Genomic DNA, 24,019 nt, shown 5'->3' on the forward strand with positions numbered 1-24,019 from the left:
AACACTTTGCTAGTAGTAAAGTCGTATGTGCTAGCTATCGTATTCTTCATCACTAACCTTAGCATCCTGGGGATGGAAGTAGCTTCGAGAAACACCCGATTGTTGGGCAGTTTGACTCCTGAGAGCTTAAAGGACTTCTTTCCTGCCCCTCAACGAAACACGTGTCATACACGTGGTCTTTCCTCAGGCAAGTGAGTTTGTTCAAATTGCCTCACCCTGCCAAAAATGGGTACCCAGTGATATGAGTCATGTGACTGAAACCTTCTAGCCCCTAACGGGCAACTTGGGTTATCCGGGGTAATACCTTATGCAGGGATATTCATTGTTCGCGCTGAGCATTCATCGTGAGGAGTTTGCCCTATATTAATGAACACATTATGAGTAGTAGTAGTAGTAGTAGTAGTAGTATTAGTAGTAGTAGTATGAATGTCAATATTTTACAAGATGCCATCAGCGGCACCTAGAAATAGTTTGAAACTCTGAGATCCCCCTAGACATTGGTGTTAATATAGCTTGTAATATGCTGTAAATAATATGAGCTAAGATCGTTAATCACTATGAACCAGTCACTAACGGGCACCGAGATAACGGTTTAAATGGGATGTAGGACACCAGTTCCTTCAGAGACAGTAGCGTAATGGAAATCAAGGACTGGAAACTTAAGCCCGAGAAAACAACTTCAATGGAGAGAGGACAGGATATTTGTTAAAGAACCCACAGCGTCTTCAGTGGTCTGGATGAACAATACGTAAAGCATATAAACTATACCTATTGTTTATTTCGTGTTTGGTCAAAACATTGTAGTGTTTTCATTGTGTATACATAAAACGTTATGCACCAAGTATTACGGCTATAGCGAGTAGACACAGGCACTAAATCCTCTTCTGTGTAATATACATTAGTCATAAACCAAGATACAACTCGTGAATATCAACCTCGTGTATATACAAAGAAAATAATAAATATACACATCGTAAACGTAAAACAGGTCACAAAACATTCGGTTAGCTCATCACTGTTGAAAAGTATGTCAATTCGTGACAGCCTATCGCCATCTCCTCTAGCTACCGTCCAGGCCAGTCAATACTTAGACAACAAGTTACATCCCTGGTGGAAGTGTTCGGGAGCGACACTGTATAGAGTTGCGGCCCTTGGCAACCCTATGGTCGTAGGTTCGAATCTATGCTCGTCCACATCATGTTACTTTGGTTAACGGCATATCGGTGCTCATGTTTAACATCAAAATGGTTTTCATCTGAGACCATTAATCAATTTGGGTTTTCCTCACCCATCACGCTGACACGTTGCGATGTAACTGGAAGAATGCTCAAAGCGACTTGAAATCCATTTATGTTTTCACTATATGCCGGGTAACGAGATGGCACAGTGGTGATGGTACATGTTTCACAGACGTGCATGATAGATATTTCTGGTTCCGTGATTTCATCTCAAGAACAAAACATGTCACTTTTGCATACACGTACATGGTTCCAAACAACCTATTATGCTTGATTCAATAACAAATCAAATGCTGTGGCAGCATGTTTAACTATGAGAACCTCTGGAAGAATGAACGGACACAAATCTTCAAACTGTTCAATTGTTAGTTATAACAGTAAAGGAGATTGTGCCTTTCATAGGTTCAAACTGGTTCCCTCGTTTCCCTCCAAGTGGTCAGCTGTCAGTGTTTGGGCCTCCATAACCCTTTGTTTATATGCGTGCATATTCCCATAGTCTTCGCAACTGTTCACGATGTGATGGTACATGCATCACTGACAGTGGTCAGTCTCCGCGACTGTTCACGATGTGATGGTACATGCATCACTGACAGTGAACAATCTCCGCGACTGTTCACGACGTGATGGTACATGCATCACTGACAGTGAACAGTCTCTGCAACTGTTCACGATGAAGATACATAATTCACACAGTCAATACTTATGCCATGTACAGAGTACTGTAAGTATTGTTAGAGGACTGCACACCACCCGACACATATTTTTAGGTTTGTAGTAGCGGTCGGGGAGAATACCTGATAGGGATGTTCTTTCAATGGTGGTACATTACAGTAGTCAATGGGCATGTCACTAAGTGAAGATGATGTGTACACAGGGAGATTCGTATTGTTTACACATATATGTTTTTTTGTTTTTTCTGTCAAAGAGAAAAAAGCGTCTCTCATTAATATATACTACTGAAGAGAGAAGAAAGAACATTTTAGTTAATGATCCACAAAAGCAGATTGGGCTGAAACAAGGAATATATGTTTGAAAGAAAATAACTTAGAATACGTTATTAACAGAGGTTATCATCTGAACCCTCCTCCTCTTGTCAATCATACTGACATATCTGTGTTTTTCGTTCAGTTCACATTCTCCATTCATTGACCAATACCTCTTCCTTTATTATTCCTGGCAACAACAGTGTTGTTTAAACCTTATAGCCTGATGTCCGATTGATTCTCATACGGGTACAGTCAGCATGCAAACTTTACATCGACTGATTCGAGACAGATGCTGTCCCGCTTTTAGCGTCTCCTGAGTAGGGGTGAAGTTGTTACTGTCCGGTACTGTAGCCAGCCAGAAGCTAAACTTGTCGGAGAAGTAGTGGCACTGTCCAGAGCTTGTGCATTCTATAAATGGGTTTGTTGAAAAAGACTCCAAACAGCTTCCCGGACTTGCCAGTGGCTGTCCTCCGCTCATTGATCCAACGGCATGCTGTAATAACAAATATTGAAAATATGGTCATGGAAAGTTACAGCCCCGAGCCATTATCGTTCACGTTAGTAACATAGTAAACGTCTTTGAGCAATAGTCAAGCAAAACCACTGTTTCCGAAGGAACGTGGATCAGATAGACCAGTGATTCAAGTAAAGCAATGAGCAATGCAGTTGAGCTTGAGCAAGGCTACACACAGCAACCGCCAGGTCTTCAAGAAGGTTCAAATCATACCCAAGCAACGGTCTAATCCCGGAGATGTCAATATCTCGAAATGGTAAAGCCTATGCGGCTTCATAATGACAGCAATTCTGCGATATAACAGCTCACTCACACATGTATGATGGCAAAAGAATGATAGCAAATGTACCACAGTAAATGTCTTACCATGACAAAGCTGTATCCCCTCCACAGCTCCACCCAGTCTTGTGGACATTCTGGAGTCTGCGTCGTCTGACTGTGAACTGCAATGACTGGTGCGGGAGCTTGGCAAACTGTACATCTACTGATATACGTCAACATTGCAGCACCCTCTACCGGCATCATGGGGATTACCTCCCCTGTAGACAGCCAGTAGCTTGTGGCTGTGCGGCTGGCGTAGTTGCATACGTTGTGGATGTTGCAAAAGAGGATTGGCATGGGGCTGAATCGGCTTACACAAGAACCACCCAGGCCTGCAAACAACAAACCAAACAAATCAAAGTTTACTTATGCAAGAGAAAGAGGTCTATGAGTAGCCGAAGGAGGTCCTAGCGTTGCTTATCAGATGTTTGTCTCGCGCTAAACTATAATTTTGTAACGACCGCTTCAAAGCTTGCAGCACTTGTTACCGGGAGTGCATCTACGGAGTCATATGCTTGGAAGGAGCGTCATATAAGGACTTTCCAACCAATACACACAAGGAAGGCTGACCTTCAAAACTTAATCTATACTATAAGGGTTTCACTTTGTTTTGATACACAGTCAGATTGTGTGAAAAATGTATGACCAATGCCGCCTACCGAGATCCTGGGAGTGAGCGCGTCCCTCGTCCTCCGTGTGCAGGATGCTGTACCCAGTCCACAGTGACGGGTGCCGTGACACACAGGCTGGGATGACCTGACCCTGGCTGTGACGGACGTAGATGTAGGCGGAGGGGCCGGGGAAGCCTGGCAATTACAGGTGGATGCGGATCTATATACATTTTGTTGATAAGGTGTTTGAAATACAGCTTGCAATATATCAATGACGTGACTTTGTGGATAGAAACAATGAAATTCCTGTGCTAAGCACCTCAGGATTCAGTTTACATCCCAGTCTGGCACCGAAAGAGTACAAACTTAACGCCGAGTTTTACAGGTTTATTTGGGGTTTATCTTGTTTAAATTCCACTGTGGTCAGTCTCTTCTTACTAAGGACTAAACAATTAATTTAACTGTTAAAATGTTAAGAAAACCTAAGAAGTCCCGTAAGTTCGACGACATAACTCGACAACGTCCTCCCCGGGTTCCAGAGACGAAAAGTACAAACGTAGATCCTTCCTACCTGGTGTTCCTCGGAGTCCTGGCAGCCCTTCTCCCTGCTCCCCCTTGGGTCCTTGGGGTCCCGAGAGTCCAACTCCTGCCTCACCTTTCTGTCCCTTTTCTCCTAAACCCGCTGGTCCTGGGGGTCCTTGTGGTCCGACCTCACCCTTAATTCCAGGTTCACCCCTCTCCCCGCGAGGGCCGGGCATGCCCATCCCTACCATGCCCTTGTCGCCTGTGAGACACAGCACCATACATTATAGGCCAATCAGGACATTGAAAAGATATATTGTATAAATACAGCGTATCTTTAACTGAAACTATTTGCATTTTAATGTTGTTATACACCTACAAAATAATGATATGCAAGAAAAGTTTAATCCTCTTTCATTTGAACACGTCGCTATATAACTGCGACGCAAAACTTAACATATGAACACTTTCAAAATCAATAATATCTCAAGACGTTTGTCAAATATATAATTAAATTCGAAGTATCAATTCACCAGGTTGAGAAAGTTACGGCTATACATAAACGTTTTGTTGCAGAAGAAGCAGAAAACCCGATTTTTTCATTATATTACACTTAACCCGTCATCCATTTGTAGAAATACTTCTGTATTATTAAAGAATCGAAATGTTCTTTAACTCCTGTGAGGTAAAAAATATTAAGTACTCAAAGAGAATCTACCTTTGAAGCCCCTCATCCCAAAGCCAGGCTCTCCCCGCTCTCCTTTCTGTCCGTCATCACCAGGAAGTCCTGGAAGGCCTGGAAGCCCAGTCTGACCCCTGGGGCCTGGTTCACCCGTCTCCCCTTGCAACCCCACAGCGACATCTCCGGGTTCCCCCTTGTCTCCTTTCGGTCCCTCCACACCATACCCCTGTTCCCCCGGCATTCCCATCTCCCCTGGGTAGCCCCGGGGTCCCGGTTCTCCTGGTACGCCCTTCTCCCCATCCAACCCCGGGGTCCCCGGCTCGCCGTCAAGTCCGTTAGGACCAGGAGGGCCAACCTGTCCATCCAGACCATCTAGACCCGGTAATCCCTGCAGACCTTGTTCCCCCTTCAAGCCAGGGTCCCCTGGTGGTCCCCGGGGACCGTCCGGTCCAGGGTAACCCCTCTCTCCGTCCAGTCCAGGTAGTCCCCTTTCACCTGAAAACATATCATCAGTACCTTTCATTTCAGAATAAAGTAAGGGTAGGATAAATGGAAAAAAGCAAACTAGTTACAATGTTGATAATACATATATATTATCCGTACTTTATATTCTAGCGTTAATCTATCTCTCAAAACGCTGTATCTGCCAGTGTATTAATAAGGTATTTTCATTTCTCCATGAACACCCAAAACATCAAAGTCAGTTCTTACAGAGTCAGTGAACAATAACAACTTCATAGACTCCGTAACACACAAACATGTGGTCATCAATGTGAAACGAGTGACATCATTCCGCGCAAGCCCCGTCCATTCTGTAAATTGCCAATCGTGCATCAGAAATCCAGTGCTGACCGTGGAGCTTTTGTTTCAGATTATGGGACGTAAGCCACTTTTAACAATAATACAGTTATCATCAATCAACCAGATAAATATTTGTAGCGTCCTCGTTACTCTTCGTGTACGGCAAGGAACCATAGATGATTCAGCTCAAGAATTCACTATAATACTGCACACGTGTCTAGCACCTGTCTGGTCTGCCATTGTGATATGTACATACGTCGACCAGTTCATTGTCATTTACTGACCTTTCAGCCCTGGTGCACTGTCCGATGCTGGTGTCCCTGGTTCTCCGTCTCTCCCTGGTTCTCCCGGCAGACCTCTAGCTCCCTTGTTCCCCTTCATACCAGGGGGTCCATCCGCTCCGTCCCTGCCGTTCAGACCTTCGCCAGGATCTCCCTTATCCCCCTTGATCCCACTGGAGGATACACCAGATTCCCCTTTTTCTCCCTTCTCCCCAGGGGCACCCGGTTCTCCAGGGTAGCCCTCCCTACCCGGCGTCCCCTTGCTCCCTTTGATTCCATTGAGACCGTCTAGCCCGGGGAGACCTTGTCCTTGCAGGCCTTGTGGACCTGGCCGTCCCGGGGGTCCCGCAATTCCGCTCTCCCCTTTCTCCCCCGGGAGCCCCATCTCCCCTGTCAACCCTGGGGACCCTGGTGTGCCCTTCGACCCTGAAATCAAACCAATGTATTTTGTCTTAAAGTATGCAGTCGTGCGTGTTGCCTGAACCTATGAATAATAGAAGCTTAGAATGATGCTATGAATTATAGCTATGGGACTCTATAGCCATAACCAAATACAGATATCTAGGCTTAAGCCAAATGATATCACACTCAGAGAGACACGTCTCTTTGCCTTGCCGGACAAGCTGAAGTGTTTTCAAGTCAAACCATTGATTACACAGGTCTCGTTTCCTGTGGACTGGGTCCCATCCCATTGCGCAACTTAGTGCAATAACCAGTCCAGAATTTTGAGACCAAGTCATTTAAATGTACAGGCAGTTATTAATCAGTATTATCTTATGCATCTAAGCAATTGTATATTGCAACACTACGCTCCCTCTAATCCTTGCAAACACGTTACACGGTGTGCTCTGGCATATAACCAGTGAGCGACATGCATTGCGAATCATTTTTATGACCTCATCAAAGAGGGAATGTCTGTTATGTCTGAGTTAAGGTCACGCTGCCTACACCTCGCCATAAATTATAAAAATATGATGTAATAGAGTTTCATATGAAACAGGGAACTGGAATTCAGTGTAGTTGTTCGTGATGTCTGTTGTCACTTTCACACGCGAAAATTCGGATTTGCTGAACAGTAGGTCGTTGTCGGAATAGGTTAATGAGACTATTGTTTCTGTTTGCGAGGTAGTAGGAAAGACCCCATGTCAGCACTGATAGCATTGAGAGGAATTCATATGAGGACAGTATTTGACAATGTTGTTCGACACAACACAACTGGCGAATGCCATGCTACGCGTATAGACTCGATATGGAATGGCATAGAAGAGATATCAACAAGGGAGATAATTCTTCATCGAGCAAGATCAACTGTCTACCTTTCATACCCCGAAGTCCTGCTCCAGGAGTCCCGGGTACTCCTGGAAGTCCATCCTCACCATCCAGTCCGGGTAGCCCGTCCCTCCCTGGCTCGCCACTAACCCCCGGATCTCCTCTGAGACCCGGTTCTCCTTTTGTTCCCAGCCCTGGTTCTCCCTTCTGACCAGGGGGTCCCATTGGTCCTTCTAACGTCCCCGCTTCCGTGACCGCCACTCCCGGGGGCCCTGGGGGACCGGGATACCCTCGTTCCCCCTTCTCACCAACAGGTCCCCGTTTCCCGGAGTCTCCCTTCCGGCCACGCTTTCCTAGTATGCATGTAACACAACCGTATATAATTGATGTAACACTCAAAGGATATGTTTAATTTGCATATCTTTTCAATTTTGTAGTGAATCAGCTGACGGGATTTATTCATAAAATAATGACACCTTCTGTGTCGTTAGGGAGGTTCAGTTTCGGTCATATATACAAATTAATATCGATTTATTGTTAGTTATTAGCGCAACCATCTATATATGGGCAGTCTACGCCAGAAAATCAACTGACTGACATCATGCGCAGCGATCTACACCGTTGTTATTGGCGATGGATGAGTCAGTGCTCGACCACCTGATCTCTTATAATTATCAATCAATTGTCCCTCAAGATAAGCGCGGATCGATTAAGATCAGTTCAAGCAAAAACACTTGCGGGATTTTTTAGCCGGTTGTTGATGAGGTCAGTCAGGATTTATACAGTATTTAGATAAAACATACACCCCACACCCCTCGTGACATGAAGTCGTAGGCAACTTCGCCTGCGAAGGACGAACATGAGATAAAACAGACTGGGGAAAACAATAAATCTGAACATGTGATATTTCTGTTATTGCCGCAACCATACATAGTGAAAAGGGCGTTAACTGTTAGCAACTATCATCTGTATGTTACCTGACGGTCCAATAGTTCCATGATAGCCCTTTTCGCCTTTGATTGACCGCCCTGGTAGTCCCGGGAGCCCTGGTTCGCCCGGGGGACCAGGCAGCGCCGCCCCCGGGAGACAATCTCGACCCGATCGGCCTGGCATACCAATCATACCCTCTTCTCCCTTAGATCCTTTACTGCCAGGGAGCCCGACCCCAGGACTTCCTTTGGAACCCTTTAATCCGGGGACTCCGTCTAGTCCTGGAGGGCCGACTGGCCCCCTAACTCCCTGGGGTCCTAATAGGCCCCTGACAGAGCCTGACCCCCCTGGTGTTCCGGGTATACCTGGGAGGCCAGGAGGACCAGGGACGCCGTCTTTCCCTTTGTACCCACGAGGACCGGGAAGACCCTGTGGAACAGGATGGATGCATGAATTGAACATCATTAGATCTAAAGAAAAATATATAAATTTAGCCATACCAAAAAAGTAAAGAGATCCCATGTACGCGGGTCCATTATTACTCTTACAACTCTTTACAGGTACATATATAACATGAGGTTTACCTACTCTGGAACCTTTCACTGCTGGAAGGCGGAACCCTGGGTATCCGTAAGGCCCTGTGAAATAGATGTCCGCTTTTGTAAATCTTTCTCTCTATACCACAGCGAGATGTACAATCTTATGCCTGCTCCAGACTGACGATTATGCACACCTATCGTTATGCACACATCCTAAGACGTTCGCCGGTATAGCGCCAAGCTGGCTTCGTGTAACGTTGCCACTAGAGCTGCTGGGGAGTTTTCAAAGTATGTGTGACTCAGTAAGGATTAGAAATGGTCCATCAATACACTAGAATTGGCTTTGTACTCAGCGTGTTGAGTGAACGCTTTTACCACTAGGCTATCCAACAGTCCCGAACCTTAGTAGCGATTTTCTCGTATTAGTACTATTGGCAAAAAGGTATGAATAGGATATCAGCAACTGCTTGTCAAGTAACTTGTATTTAAATATAACATTGATCGTTTGAAATCTCAAATATACCGTTAGACTTTAATTGGAATGCAAAGATTACTCATTTAAACAGTGTCACAGTTAAACGTCAGAACTGTCCTAGACATCATGTCAGGCTTTCTTTAGCCTCAACAGACGACACCAAAATAAATCCACCAGAAGCCACTGAGCGACAAAGGAGTTATGTCCCTTGGTACAGGTCTTTTTCTCTGTATGTCTCGAGTATATACATACATGGATGATTTATTATTATGTTATTTATATTTATTATTTAACCAAGCTTGCACGTATGTATATGCAGACAAGATGGAACCCCGGTCGTTTTGAACTGACATCGTGAGAAATGGACATTTAATTTTTTTACAATACTGGACGTACCACCTTTACTGAACATATAAGACACGACACTACCTCACTATAATATCCCTAGACATTAGCCGCCATATATACTATTAAAAAAAGTAGGGGAACTGTACTTTCAATTTACGATTGTCGGAATTGGGAGATATATGGGACTGAATCAATTTGATGCAACAGTAATGGCTGTTTTGAGAATGCATCAACCCATGGATTTCATTCAAAGCAAAGCTGTTCGTTCAGTTATCCCTCTTGTTAAGTGACTGGAGTATGACATGAAAATTTCAGGTTTACAATTTTCAGTCATACATGGATTATATGGAAAACCGGTCGTTTTGAAATGACATCATGACGTCAGTCCAGGCAATCATCATTCCGTGCAAGGTATGTGAGTCTAATACAGTCAGTCCTGCCTCCTTGATCTGCGTAATTAACTTCATTCGACTGTATGTTAATCTATCGGAATCTATTGACGTATTTGCGTGCGCGCATGCACCCTCCCCCAGGGTTTCTCACCTCTCAACCCGCGCTCTCCCTGTAACAGACAGAACGGATGTAAATAGATTACAATTTTACAAGCGCTTCACTTACATAGGTACTAACTGCGAGATAGCTCATTGGCATCAATAACAGGAATGGAGAAATAGATATCATTAGGATGTGGCTGGTAGCACAGTTGATTATTATTTACCTTGATAATTCTATATAAGAAGTCAAAATGGAACTAAAGGGCCATTACTAGATGACGTCCTAGAATCTAACCGATTTGCGTGGTTGATTCTTACTGAATGAATATCTATGAGTTTTTAGCAGTATTCAAGTAATATTATGGAGTACCTCGGACGTGGGCTTCACACGTGTTCTCATACATTCAGTCTAACGAAATTCAAGAAGGTGTTGATACACATAATATATTCAGGTAAAAATTGTTCAAACATGTCACTTGTGTTTCCATAACTTAGAATCACACAACATACTTGACAAGATATTTGACAGCAAATTTGCCTTTGATCTGTCTTACTTTCTCCCCTTTCAGGCCTTTGGCAATCTTGGTGATCATGTTGACGAGAGCAGGTGCCCCGTCTGTGGTGTAGTTCCCTGGCAGGCCGGGCAGGCCCGGGAGTCCTGGGTTACCCTGCAATGTAAACATCCGTTAGACGACACCCATATTGCCAGTCATATAGGTTTCCAACTCATCCAGAGGGGGATATTTTATTCCGCTTCACACAGACACATCTGATATCAGTTTTGGTAAGGATAGGAAGGACAGTGTCCCCTTTTGAACAATATTCCAGTTTTACCACGATGTGCCAGCTTAATGTTGGGTGAGTGAGTTTAGTTTTACGCCACAATCAACAATATTCCAGTTACATGAAAGCGGTCTGAAAATAATCGAGTTCAGATATGTGTGAACCATGTCAGCGAGCCTGACCACCCGATTCGTCGCCTTTTACGATAAGCATAGTCGCATTTTATGGCAAGCATTTGTTGCTGAAGGCCTGTTCTACCCAGGACCATCACGGGTCAGCTTAATGTTGAAGAAAGCCATTACTGATGCAGGTCTCAGAGGTCTGCTACTCTTGCGAAACGCTCCTGTACAGGTACGTACCAGACATAAGGGGAGCGGATAAGGTTTCGAATGAGACTGCCTGTATTTATTCTCATCTTGAGCCATCATCTTTAGCGATAAAGATTGATTACAAACTGCATTTTCTATTACAGATTACAAGACTTGTAAAACTGTGTAGAGTATCTAGAAGTGGAATGCACACAAAAGGCAAGATTTGTGGATGTCAGCATCTTCATTGTGAATAAAAACGACGTTTCGGAGCGTATACTTGCTCCTTCATTGGGTCATCCATAAATCTTGCTTTTCGTAGACTAATGTAGAAAAATAGACATGCCTCCTGAAAAGGGGCGGTAGGGTACTTAGGCTGCTTGGGTAAAAAAATATTTCACCCATACTACTGTGCTTCGAAAATATTCATACAGTATTTACGTCTCGACCCGAACACTCAAAAACACTTGTATTTGTCCCTCTGAACGCTTCTGTTATAACTGTTTACGTCATCACTCGTTGTAAGGACGACACGTAAATTACTCAGTCTGAACCAGATTCACCAGTGGTTGATAGTCTTAGTACCGACCTCTGTCAGTAGTACGATGACTCTTAATTAACCACAGTTATTCCCAGTATTCGGAACAGTCGATTCGAAGACCCGGGGAATCAGGTGTACGTTTGACTAATGAGATATATACATATATACGCATGGTTGTGTCGAAGTTAAATACTTCGAGTTATCAGATGCTCAGGTCAGTGACCAGGAAATATGGAATAAGAACAGACGAAGGTTTTATATTGACACAACCTAAGTTCGACAGAACTGTAGAAACCTAGACGTACCGGTACACTTTTACCCGGAGGACCTCTCGGACCCTGTAATGAGAGAAAAGACAATGTTACACCCGCTCCTGTAAATCGTATGCGAAAAAAAACCCGTTATATTGTGTAATCCCTTATGTTTATATTCACTGTGTTACTGTTAAGTTCTTGTCCAGACCAAAACATGTATAAGCATATAATATCCGTTAAACAAGTTGGCTGATTTTGCCAAAATGTAATGCGAATCTAAGCGATACTAGTATTACAGATGCAAATACAATATCGCTACTCTATAGTCACTCGAAGTATTAAGCAGACGGAAAAAGCCGAGTAGCCCCGAGAGTTTCTCACCATCGGTCCAGGAACACCAGGTAACCCCGGCTCACCACTGACTCCCTGAAACACAAATATCATCATTACAACGTCTGATCTGACCTTCGGGGTATTTCCCTGGCTATCTCACATGACCCCTGGCAATGTGGGTTGCATATTCCTCAAGTGGAATCAGTAAGCAGTCTCCCTGTACAACACGTGGTGCCTACACGACTGTGTGTAAACCTTGTATTATCCACCCACCCCCATATACATGCAGTGGTAATAAGGTTATTGTACGCATAACAAGAAACACAGTTGTAATAGTTGACTGAGACATGTGGAACTTGCGCTATCCAAGAATAGATAACAATAGCCAAGTAATGCAATTAAATATGAATGATAATTCCACTGAATATCCAGTGACAAAGCTGTTAAGTAGATTCGATGCATGGATCTGTGTGTCGAGTCGATATGTGACCTTTATTGATCAGTAAGTTTGATTCATTTTTAACTGAACATCAAATAGTCTGAATATTTTTTTATTTGTAACTTAAGCATAGAACACAGAACCCATGTTCATCAAGATTGTTGATGGCGCGAGACTTACTTAAGTAGCACTTACAGAGTTACCTGTTTTTCACAAACACTTTGGTCGTCGTAAGGATGATCAGTAATTTTGTATGCATCGAGACTGACCATGACGTTATATTAAAATAACCACGTGCTACTCACGGGCAGTCCGTCACAGCCAGGAAGCCCGCGCATGCCATCCTCCCCTGGGGGACCGGTCTCTCCCTGAAACATAAATTTTGATGAAATTGTATTTGTCTTTCAACAATGATGAGACGCGTATAAGAACCTCCTCTAACACTGTGTAGGTGTCAACTGACTACTGACCACTGACTACTTACCGTTTTACCATTCTTGCCTGGCATCCCCGGTAGTCCAACTGGGCCCTGGAAGAAGCCAGCCGTACATTACACACAGTAATTCAACGTCATCATCGTCATCGTCTTCGTCGTCGTCGTTAGATTTGTTATCGTTGTCTTCAATAATATAACCACATATATTTGATTATGTCCATCAAGGGGAAAAAGATGAAAGAGGACATTTCAAATTACATTATATTACAGTCCAGTTCATCCAAGTCCAATGATTTTCCTGTCTCTATACTCACCCTGAACCCACGTGGTCCCATGACACCGTCAAATCCAGACATTCCTTTGTCCCCCTTCGGTCCGTGGGGTCCCACGTCTCCCATCGGCCCGGGGTGACCCATCGGGCCTCTTCCACCTGTTCGACCCTTTTGTAAGAAGATAAGATGATCACAAGATTTATCTAACTTTCCCTGTACCGGCACTGGTTACAAACTATATATTAACTATGATATGAAAATAGTAGAATGGGTGAACTACGGACTTCTTTAAAGACACGAACAAGAAAGCATATGTGAAGCGAAACTAGGTTTCTGACAGTGACCTTCACTCAAGGACGATAACTCACCGGTTGTCCTGTAGTTCCCGGAACTCCAGGCATGCCCCGACTGCCCTACAACAAGTGCAGAATTTCATCAGTCACTGCAATCATGGACACACCCACAAGGAGAAATAAAGATAAAGCATGGATTGAACAGTCTACAGATTCACGGTACCGTTTTATTCATACACTAACACAGATATTTCAATACATTTACTAATGATATTACTTTTTAAAAAATACAAGATGCTTTTTTGGAAAGCTAATTTCTTATCTGGAAGTACTTATCAAAGTCCTTATCAAAATATAGTGTCAGCTGTTAGTGGTAGTTTTGTATCCAGTGTGTTACCATGTCCCAAGTTCTATCCATTGTATTTGTGGATAGTCAGCGAATGTCACTGAATACATTTAGACTTGTGCTATGACTTACACAAAGTTCTGGAAGGTGCTGCGGGGTATACAATGCTACACAGGGGCGAATACAACTTTTTGAGAAAGGGTGCAGGGGAGGGGCATAGGCTCAATAAATAGGGGGATCAAAAAATATTAATGACAAAAGGGGGTTGCGTTCCCCTGCCTACGATTAATTTCGAACTCAGGGAATTTGTGAATCACTCTTGCTTCGCATCTCCCATTAATATCAAGTTACAAGAATACTAGCGCCTTGGGTGGATTATGCATTTTTGTACAGCCAGGTATATTTCGGTCACGTAATAGCGCCCTGCAAAATACTAGTAGTACAGGCTAGGCTGTTGTCTATGAACACGCCGTCAGGTAAGAAGATGACAGTCAGATAACTCATAGAATCTAGCCGATTCTCACTTTTGAGAACAGTCCAAAGGTAATATTTTCTCGTAACAAAAACCCATGTTTTGCACAGTGATGTGTAAAAGATAGACCTCGTGATATGCGATGAAGCGAATGCTACTTACCATGTCCCCCTTCTCCCCTTCAGCACCTGAGAATCCCCGCTCCCCCTTCTGCCCCTTCAGACCCCCAGGGCCTTCCACCCCGGGGTAGCCACGCATTCCATTCTCTCCAGGCTCACCCTTGGCGCCTGTCATGCCCTGGAAAACATAGGAAGATCATGACAACATACCAGCCAGCTGAACTCAATATTTACTACTCATGAAAAGTTCAAACTCACTAGTGTAAATGTGGCCACTCACTACAGTCAACTGTTCTAAACTAGATTTTGCAAAATATTCCATACTGTTTCAAGGTTTACACATGAAATAAATTAATGTAAAACAAATTTGTTACAGCGAAAATATTATTTTCATGAGTTCAATAAATGATAAAACTCGATGAAATTTGGCGAATTCTTAACACAACTCGACACCAAAACGCAGCTGTTCACATGCACGATATTTGCACATGTTTTTCAGCAGTTTGATGCGTGATCCTCGTGCGCTTAAGCTGCTTAAAGTTTGCACTTGGCTCCATATGAAACCTTATGTATAAGTACAATTACGTATCTATGTGACATATAGTGAGTGTTTTAAGCGAGTCTAAACTTTCGTAGTATATAGGCTTAACTAACCGCGAAATTATGAAAGCAGTTTGGATTGTAGTATTAGCGTTTCTTACATTTTATTAACTGCATAATTAAAAAACGACACCTTGAAACCATTTCTAATAATTATGTCATATAGTGAACTATCCCCGCAATGGCGAATGTATGTCTGTGTCGATCATACAAACATCGTTTCCATCAATCAGTGAAAAGTATAGAGCAGCAATCTCTCACCCACACAACCACCCTTCCAATTATTTCTACCTAGGCGGAGGTATAATGGATAGTAAAAGAATAAATTCTTTCACAGTCATTCCGAAATAGACAAGACATCATGGATCTAAACAGAGTCTCAACAAAGCCGAGCCTCGCCGGTTTAAACGAATTTTGAGGAACTATCTATAACATGATGCAAATTTAATATTTTTTACCTTTCAAGAAAAACGTCAAAGCTACCATGATGCAGGGAGACATGGGTTCTCCCAACAACGATCCCGGCCGACTGCTTCTTGTCTCAGGGGAAACCTGAGTAACCGTACTGGCGTATTGTATACATATACTGATAAATATTAGAAAATATATACGACCACCTGTTTTATGTATGTATACTACCGGGCGAAGGCAAATATACACCGTCGTATGATGGTGAAAGCTAAACAGACATGTAATAGTTACTCGATGGCGCTTGTTTGATAAGGACGTTATAGTGGTTTGTGACTCATTCCTTCTGTGTTGCGGAGACAACTGTCAGGATACACTTCGGTATTTTTTTGTAGAAATCAAATCCAATTATCAAGACTTTAAATGCATTGTCTTTTGCCCGGTACACACACACACACACACACACACACACACACACACACACACACACACACACACACACACAAAACACACACACACAAAACACACACACACAAAACACACACACACAAAACACACACGAATCAAATACCAGCATGTGTCTTATGTGTGGACATAAGAATGTAGATACCTGATCGGTCAGTCGACGACAGCCACACATTGCCATGGGACAGAGGCCGATGAACATAAACTGTGGACACGTTCCCTAACAAACACAAATCTCTGTGTATTGACAGATCTGATCAGACTCTGTCATGTATTTGTACAGGCCATTGTTCACCGTTAAGCCGAATGGCCACCTTCTACCCAGGGTGTTCGGGAACACATCAGAACAAACTCCCCACAAACACATGATCATTTTCTGTGTTGTTTTTCAATTTGTTAAAGGTTGGTCGACGTTGTCTGTCTATTGCCTGTGATAACTTCCTATATGCGTTCCACATTAGGCTTTATGTTGGCGTGTTAGGGGTAAGTGACGGCTACGTGGCAGGAATAATAATGGGCATGTCACTGATGAGGGTGAATGGTCCGTGTTGGGGAGACATCTCTGCTGAGTTGACCATTGAAGGGCTGACCATTGCCGTGTTGTCCACTCCAGGGTTGACAATTGAATGGGTTGACCATTGAAGGGCTGACCTTTGACAAACTCTCATTTGAACCGGTGGGCTCAGGAAGTTATGCTTAGACGTTGCCACCATGGTGAATCCCATGGGAGTGCGTATGTTACTGACAAACCTAGTAAAACGATCAGGGAGAAGCTGGGTTTAAACTCAGAAGCCAATGTTCCTCTCATGCCCAAGGGACGCAACTCTTCAGAGCCAATTATACATTAACTGACCATTACGGGGTTGACCATTGAAGGGTTGACCACTGAAGGGTGGACCACTGAAGGGTTGACCATTGGAGAGTTGACCGAGTTTATGTCCCTCTCATCCAATCTCAAACGTAGTGAACCACTGAACGGTAATGCCGGTATGTGGATAATTGAATTGATACATAACTAGATTTGTTTCCAGAGGCGGGTAGATCAAAGAACACCCACCTATATTGTTCTCAAGGACAGAGTAAGCACTTCCGACTGGTGGACGTAACGCAAACATCACGGCATTGTACTGACCGCATACCTGGAATGTAGGTCCACCTTTCACACTGGCTCTGTAGGGCATGCACACAAGAGTTGATCAAAACCGATCCGTTACCTGGAAACAGTCTAACGCCTTGATGGCAAGTAAGTATGGGTAAAAAGGACTTCACTAAGTACAATGGAGAATCGAACCCAGGTCTTAGCACGAGCGAACCACCTCTCCACCCTAAAGACAAGGTCACAGGTGAGATGGGTCGTGGGTTGTGAGGAAAACCTGAGGCTTAAAGGTATCTTAGACGTTTACCAGTTCATGACTGTCTCACAGGCACTCGAAAGGAAAACTTATGGCGCTACAGTTGTGAAGATCAGGGTAAGAATTAATCTTCAGTGTCATGCTTGTCCTAAGGATGGACTAACAGGATCAGGTGGTCAACCTCGCTGACTTGGTTGACACATATCATTGGTATCCCAATTGCGTAGATTGATGCTGATGTTGATGATCACTGAATTGTCTGGTTCAGACTCGATTGCCTAGTGTGGCGTAAAGTCGCGGCATTCAAGAATATTTCACATTTTAGTCTTTCTCGAAGTGAATGGTCAGTGTTAAGGTCTTTTCGGAGACCAACAGGCTCATATGCTACGGCTGGTTGTATGAACACGGTTCACTTACAAATGACAATAAGACAGTGGGATGTTGATACATTTTGTGCTCCCAGGCCTGCATCATACATGTTTAAATCGCGAGAGTGATATCCTTTACACCTTAACTATGTGAGGAGCGAACTCCTGTTGAAATTTATTTGTATACAAGCCTCTCGTCCAGAACCTGTAGATTTTATACAGCCCAGTTAAATACATTTTACATGGACCATATCTAGATCTATATGACTATAGACTTGCCATATCTTGGTGAGACGGTATATATTACATAACCGTGTTTAGGTTAATAACAGTTCCCTGTAAACAACTTAAATGGGTTACAGTTTTACGAGCACAATCCTTCAAATTCAGAATAAACATCCGAAATCAATTTCCCAGCATCCGCTAAACAGGGCACGCTGTAATGTTACCGCCACGTGGGGCACAACTATCTGGAAACAATATTCCCCACAGTAGATGGACGTTCTGAGCGTGCAGCACGTGCTTCAAGCGCAGCTATTTCTTATATCCGGTTTAGATAACAAACGTCACTCCATGCAGGAGATACAAAGCCTTTGCCTTGAGAGATTTTAGGTGACGGATAAACGACGAGAGATTATTATCCGTATTATGAAACAACAGAGAGAAACTCCAGTGATAAATTTCGGACCCCAATGAGTAGTCAACTTTCTTCACACTTGGTGATGGATCTGTACATGCGGAACAATACACATCGAATGGATAAATTGGGTTTCAACGTGTTTTCAATAAGATTTCACTTAACTGTCAGAGTGCCGTCAGATAGTTGCAGAATTTACAGTGTGAAGTGAAAAGCGAACAGGCGAGGCCCCAGTTGGCATGATGCCATCAGAACGTGGACTGTATATGGGAGACTCTCCGGTCCGTACGTTCCACCAGCGTGTTGTGGCCTTCAGTGATATGGTTTGAGTGTTTGGGTTTCAATCCACACCCAGCAATGTTCCAGCAAAATATATGGTGACTGTAAATAACCGAGTCTGTGGAACAGATGATCCAGTGAGCAACACCATGAGCATCGATCTACGGACCTATAATACCATGCCGTATGTCAACCAAGTCAGCGAGTCTGACCACCCAATCCCGGTAGTGGATCAGTTGATCGCCGAGTCATTGATACACCATACTTCCTAAGCGCATATAACGCCCTCTGTGGATCTCTTAAGCAAGACATCATGTCGTCTGCTTGGCAACAATAACGCAGGGTGACGATTGGTCAATGTTCCCACAAAAGCGTTGCAGAGTTGACGGGATAGAAGTAATACTTCCACTTCCACAAGTGAGTGTTCAGCCGAAGGACAAAGTCCTCGTAAACCCGGGATGTACTTCCGCCATATACGTTTCTTGTCCGGATTTATGATGGAAAGACTGACGCCCGGAATCATTTTCTTAAACGAATCACTCTCTCGTTCGGTTGTCATAACATATCCAAACGAGTGTTGTGTTGACGTTGTCAACGTATAACCGAAACCAGAATTCAGGTTCTCACATGTGCTCAGTGTTCAGGAAAATAACATCATAAGTGAAATAATGCAGATGTTACGTGTGTGTTGCTGGTCAATGACTCGTGACAATGACGTGAGGGATCACCTCAACTTCCAAAGAGTAAGAACTTCCCCTTTAGGTCGAGCAAATGTTCCATCAGTTCCAGAATTTTCGTGTCTACATTTCACACATTTTGAGACACGATCCTATCAAATGTTCATGGAGAAGTTTGCTCAGAGGCTGTTTACTCAATTTAAGGACACTGGAAGGCTTTCAGAAGGTTTCAAAGAAATGTGGAGGATATTTCCAAATTTGACACATCGGTGACACGATGTCTGATATGTTTCCAATATTGAACACTCTTCGAATGAATTTAGTTTTACGCAGCTTTATCTGATTCAATAATATTCCAGTAATATCGCGGTGGGGGACATCACAAATGGGCCTGATGCACAGAACGTATAGCCATCTGAATGAATCGAACCCGGTTCTTCGGCGTGACAAGCGAACGCTTTAAACACTAGGCTACCCCACAGCCACCGTATTACTCTTTGATTGTGATTCTGAAGCTCATGGAAGGTCGGAACCGTACAATAGCCCGTGTATTTAAAGATTTCTTGCAACGTTTATTAACGTTTTGTCCATTATATATTTTGCACTTTGCATCAAAGGCCTAGGTGCGCGCGTTTGTGTGTGTGTGAGTTTCAACTTTTCAATGTATAAAATATTCCAAACACTATCCCCATCCCATTTGTGGAAATAAATAGCAGTCCCATTTCTCAGTTCAGGAAATACAATAAATCACTGACACACTCAAAGTGCGTTTTTATCAGTTCTTCGTGCACGAGATGACCCGAGACGCTCCCGCTGCGTGGAGGTCCGTCCACACCATGACGCCAGGTAACATCTACTGCACTCCTTATTCTACCTGACTGCACAGGTAGGTAGCGACTTGATTGAGCAGTCACATGGTAGACACGCCGACGCACAGCTGAATCACCGAAATTCAAGGTGCGTCTCTGATGTGATGATAACTTTCCACAAATATCTGTGGCGATTCTTGTGAAAAAATAGTATTCCAAAGCCAGCACAGACTATTGTCATGTCCTCCATGTGGAAATGCGATACTGTAAGTATACCTGTAAGTCTACGGTGCAGCCTATTTGAAAACATCCCAACAAAGGCTCCCTATGTGATTGTGAAGTGGTGTATATGTTTGGGCCTTACTTGATGTCTACAAGGGTGTGAACTTGGTGGAAGTACACGGTGGATCTAGAGTACGCTAGATATGTAGATATATGTAAATGATCGATAAATACATTGCGTTTTGAAATGTTGGCATGATCCCAGGTACCAAACTCATAAAGGAAAATATTTTACGTGGGTACAATATGTGAAGCCCATGTCTGGTGTCCACACTTTGATAAAGCTGGACTATTGCTAAAAGCGGCGTAAAACCCAACTCACTCACTCGCTCACTCACTGTATCTACATGAAGGGATCTCCTTGTTTTAGCGTCTATGTGAATGATCAGCACAAGAAATGTCACACGTTGATCACCAGTCATGTAATCATATATGGACGAAACGACAGTTTCAATGACACCCTGCAGTTGCTGTCTCTGTCTGACAGCAACGTGTTGTCATTACTTGAGGCAGGTTTTACGACCTTCGTCATTCAAGAAAAACACAAAGTCTAAAGTTTGCTCGAAGCACGCCACACACCGTGGATGCTGTGCCAGTTAAATATACTACCCATAAAAAGTTTGTACTCACTCAAAGCACTCGCCATACGCTATGTATGTGTAATTACATCGAAGATGAATGTTTTACTAATTTGATGGGAACCAACTGGAACCTTGTGCAGATGAATTGCGCGAAGACTATGAATCAAATTGCTGAAAAACGTGCAAGTATCGTGCATGTGGACAGCTGCATTTGGGTGTAAATTCCTGTTAAGAATTCGCCACTTTTCACCGAGTTTAACCATTCATTGAACTCACAACATTTCACAATACTTTGCTAGATCTAATTTAAAACAGTCGACTGAATTAAATGGCTAAATTTGCATAACACTACACAGCGACCCATGGTCCTGATTCACATCGAACCCCTTGCAACATCTATCTCTTAAGCGACCCCTAATACAGACCTGCCGTACAAAAAATTACAGTTTTGGAAGTTTAATTTCCTACCTTGGTGATTATTGTTTTGTGTTTTGGTGTGTATGAGTTCGGCATGAGTTCGGATTTGTTCACCGTTTGCATGGTTGGCCTGTAACAGCAGCAGTTGGATATGTTTGCCTCATGGGTGAGTGAGTGATTTGGGTTTATGGCGGTATACGTTTACCACCTTTGTTGAATAGCAGACATACATGTAGTAAAACAAAGGATCGTCTTTAAATCTCGCATCATCGCAACGTTGTACGACTAAGGCATGCAACTCTTAACCGCAAGGTTTTGCACTGAAGTCATCTCGGTCACCTCCGTTAATGGAGACCCCACATATTGCCACAACTTCATCATATAGTATATCCTTAGCATTGTATGCAAATCTGATGTTAATTGTTGAAAACAACCGTGTGTGTTTCAACTGTCCCATCACTAAATACACAGCCATTAGTTTCACATCACCCAAATGACCAGATAAAACAGTTGTGGAACAGGTTTTTGTGTAGCGTACGTCATGTGTCTGTCAGTAGCCTACATACCGTGAGGGTCAGATCACCCCCAACATGCAGACATGTTCCCCGCACCTGGACCTCGCTATCTGTACTCACTCGCACTCCCTTGAGTTCTGCGCATGTACATCCCCGGTTGCATTGGCCCTGCAACATAGCAAAGGTAAACATCAAACGTCACCCCTGAATAAGATTCTCTGAAATCTAAGATGGAGGACGTGTCGTCTGCTATTCAGACAAATTTGTAACGTCTGCCGTGTAGTCAAAAGCTTACTTTTGCAACATTGTAGTGAAAGCTGATGCAATTAAGTTTGCCTACAATGAGTGAGTGATTATGGTTAATACTACCAGACAAACTAGTGATTGATAGCATGGGAAGTGAGGTACAATGACAAGCAATCATCGAAGTGACGGCGCCTGACTCTGATCCATGACAAACAATGGCAAACAGACAAGACATCCACTATATCCACCTTGTCTAGGTCAGTTTCGGTAATATTCAGACACGAGTACTGGAGACCTCATCTGCTCCTTGGGCCACAGACCCGTGAAGATGCGGGTTAGAAGTGCTCTTCAGCAACCTATTCTTGTCGTAATGGGATCGGGTTGTCAGGCTCACTGACATGGTTGACACACGACATCGTATCCCAATGGTATAGATCGATGCTTATGCTGTTGATCAGCAGATTGTCCGGTCTATTTACTGACCGCCGCGACATAGCTGGCATACTGTTGAGCGCGGCATCGGGCACTCTACAAACCAACCAACCTACCCTGGACCACAACCATGCAATATTATCGTGGAAGCATGATATGAAGATCGCTTTCAATTTGAACCACACCCCGTGCACAATGTGGATTTATTTTGGTAATTACGGTATTCAGACACTCACCTGTGGCCTGAACAGTTCCTCTGGCCATTTCTGCAGTTCCTGCCCTGCAAGGAAATACACAGAATTGTTACCACCCATTCATCATTGCGGACTATGTGCCATTAGATAGATCATTACAGTTCCCCCATATGCTCCGACTCGTCTCCTTAGTGATGTATCACAATATACTTAACTGAACTGGAAGGTAATTTGTTTGTTCTTTGTACATGTTAATGGGTTTTGGGTTTTCTTTTTGATCAAAACACCAAAGCCCCAGGGGTGTGGACAGTCACCAAAGTAGCAACACAGAAATATGTGATTAGATTTGTTTTAGTTCTCTGATATTGATTGTTGCCAGGTCTGTGTGAGAGACAAAGGTTTGGTGCCTGTCCTTGCCACCCCTCATGTAGGTCAGTGTAGGACATTTAACATCGTATCAATCATTAAACTAATCAAATAACATTTTTACCAGCAATTCGGACATGAGTAACATAGACTATGTCGAAATATTATTATAATGAATGGAATACGTTTACCATAGTAACTGTTGTAATAGTGTCCACATTCTTCTAAAATACTGGTACAAATACCTTTAATTTACTATCTAAACCTGTTAACCCGGACATGTACTGTCTGGATTAACGAGATTTCACCATACCGTCTCATTTATTACTGAGTTAGTACAGGTAAATGTTTGTGTCTCTGTAAGAATTGTAATGATAATTTGTTGAAGAGGTTATATAATTTATGTTTGTCTGCCCAATAAGTTAATAAAAAGTAAGTATATACAATCTACATTTCTGATAACCCTATTTTTTATTCTTATTAGTTACAGTATGCAGTAACGATGATACAATATGTTAAATATTGCTTGTCTCTCCGCATAGTAAAATCATTGTGACTCACTTTTATTATATCATTACATTTATGTTCAATGAAGTACATGGCAGATTACCTAATCCTACGACGACCGCTTCCCAAATAAACCACTGGAGTTAGCGTTAACTGTTGAATCCTGTTTTCTGACGGAGTATGTGGCCATAGCAGGCATGTCAGGACGATGGCGACATAAATCTCCCACAGTATATGTACAGAATGTTACTTACTCTTCGATTCATGTTAGACGAGT

General features: G+C 43.2%; 1 protein-coding gene across 1 annotated transcript; it reads right to left on the reverse strand.

Annotated features, from left to right (window-relative positions):
* Positions 1-874: 874 nt before the first annotated feature.
* Positions 875-13,778, reverse strand: LOC137283712 (collagen alpha-2(IV) chain-like). The gene is made up of 17 exons (XM_067815375.1): positions 13,746-13,778; positions 13,420-13,545; positions 13,154-13,198; positions 12,975-13,037; positions 12,279-12,323; positions 11,949-11,981; positions 10,566-10,679; positions 10,061-10,079; positions 8,744-8,793; positions 8,203-8,584; positions 7,273-7,578; positions 5,960-6,382; positions 4,911-5,369; positions 4,242-4,454; positions 3,719-3,865; positions 3,105-3,391; positions 875-2,717 (listed from the first exon to the last, which is right to left on the reverse strand). Exons 1-17 carry the CDS (start codon positions 13,776-13,778, stop codon positions 2,463-2,465), a joined length of 3,000 nt encoding a protein of 999 aa, XP_067671476.1. The 3' UTR covers positions 875-2,462.
* Between the last annotated feature and the right edge of the window lie 10,241 nt (positions 13,779-24,019).

The sequence above is a fragment of the Haliotis asinina genome, chromosome 5, assembly GCF_037392515.1.
Source record: "Haliotis asinina isolate JCU_RB_2024 chromosome 5, JCU_Hal_asi_v2, whole genome shotgun sequence".
Classification (NCBI taxonomy): Eukaryota; Metazoa; Mollusca; class Gastropoda; order Lepetellida; family Haliotidae; genus Haliotis; species Haliotis asinina.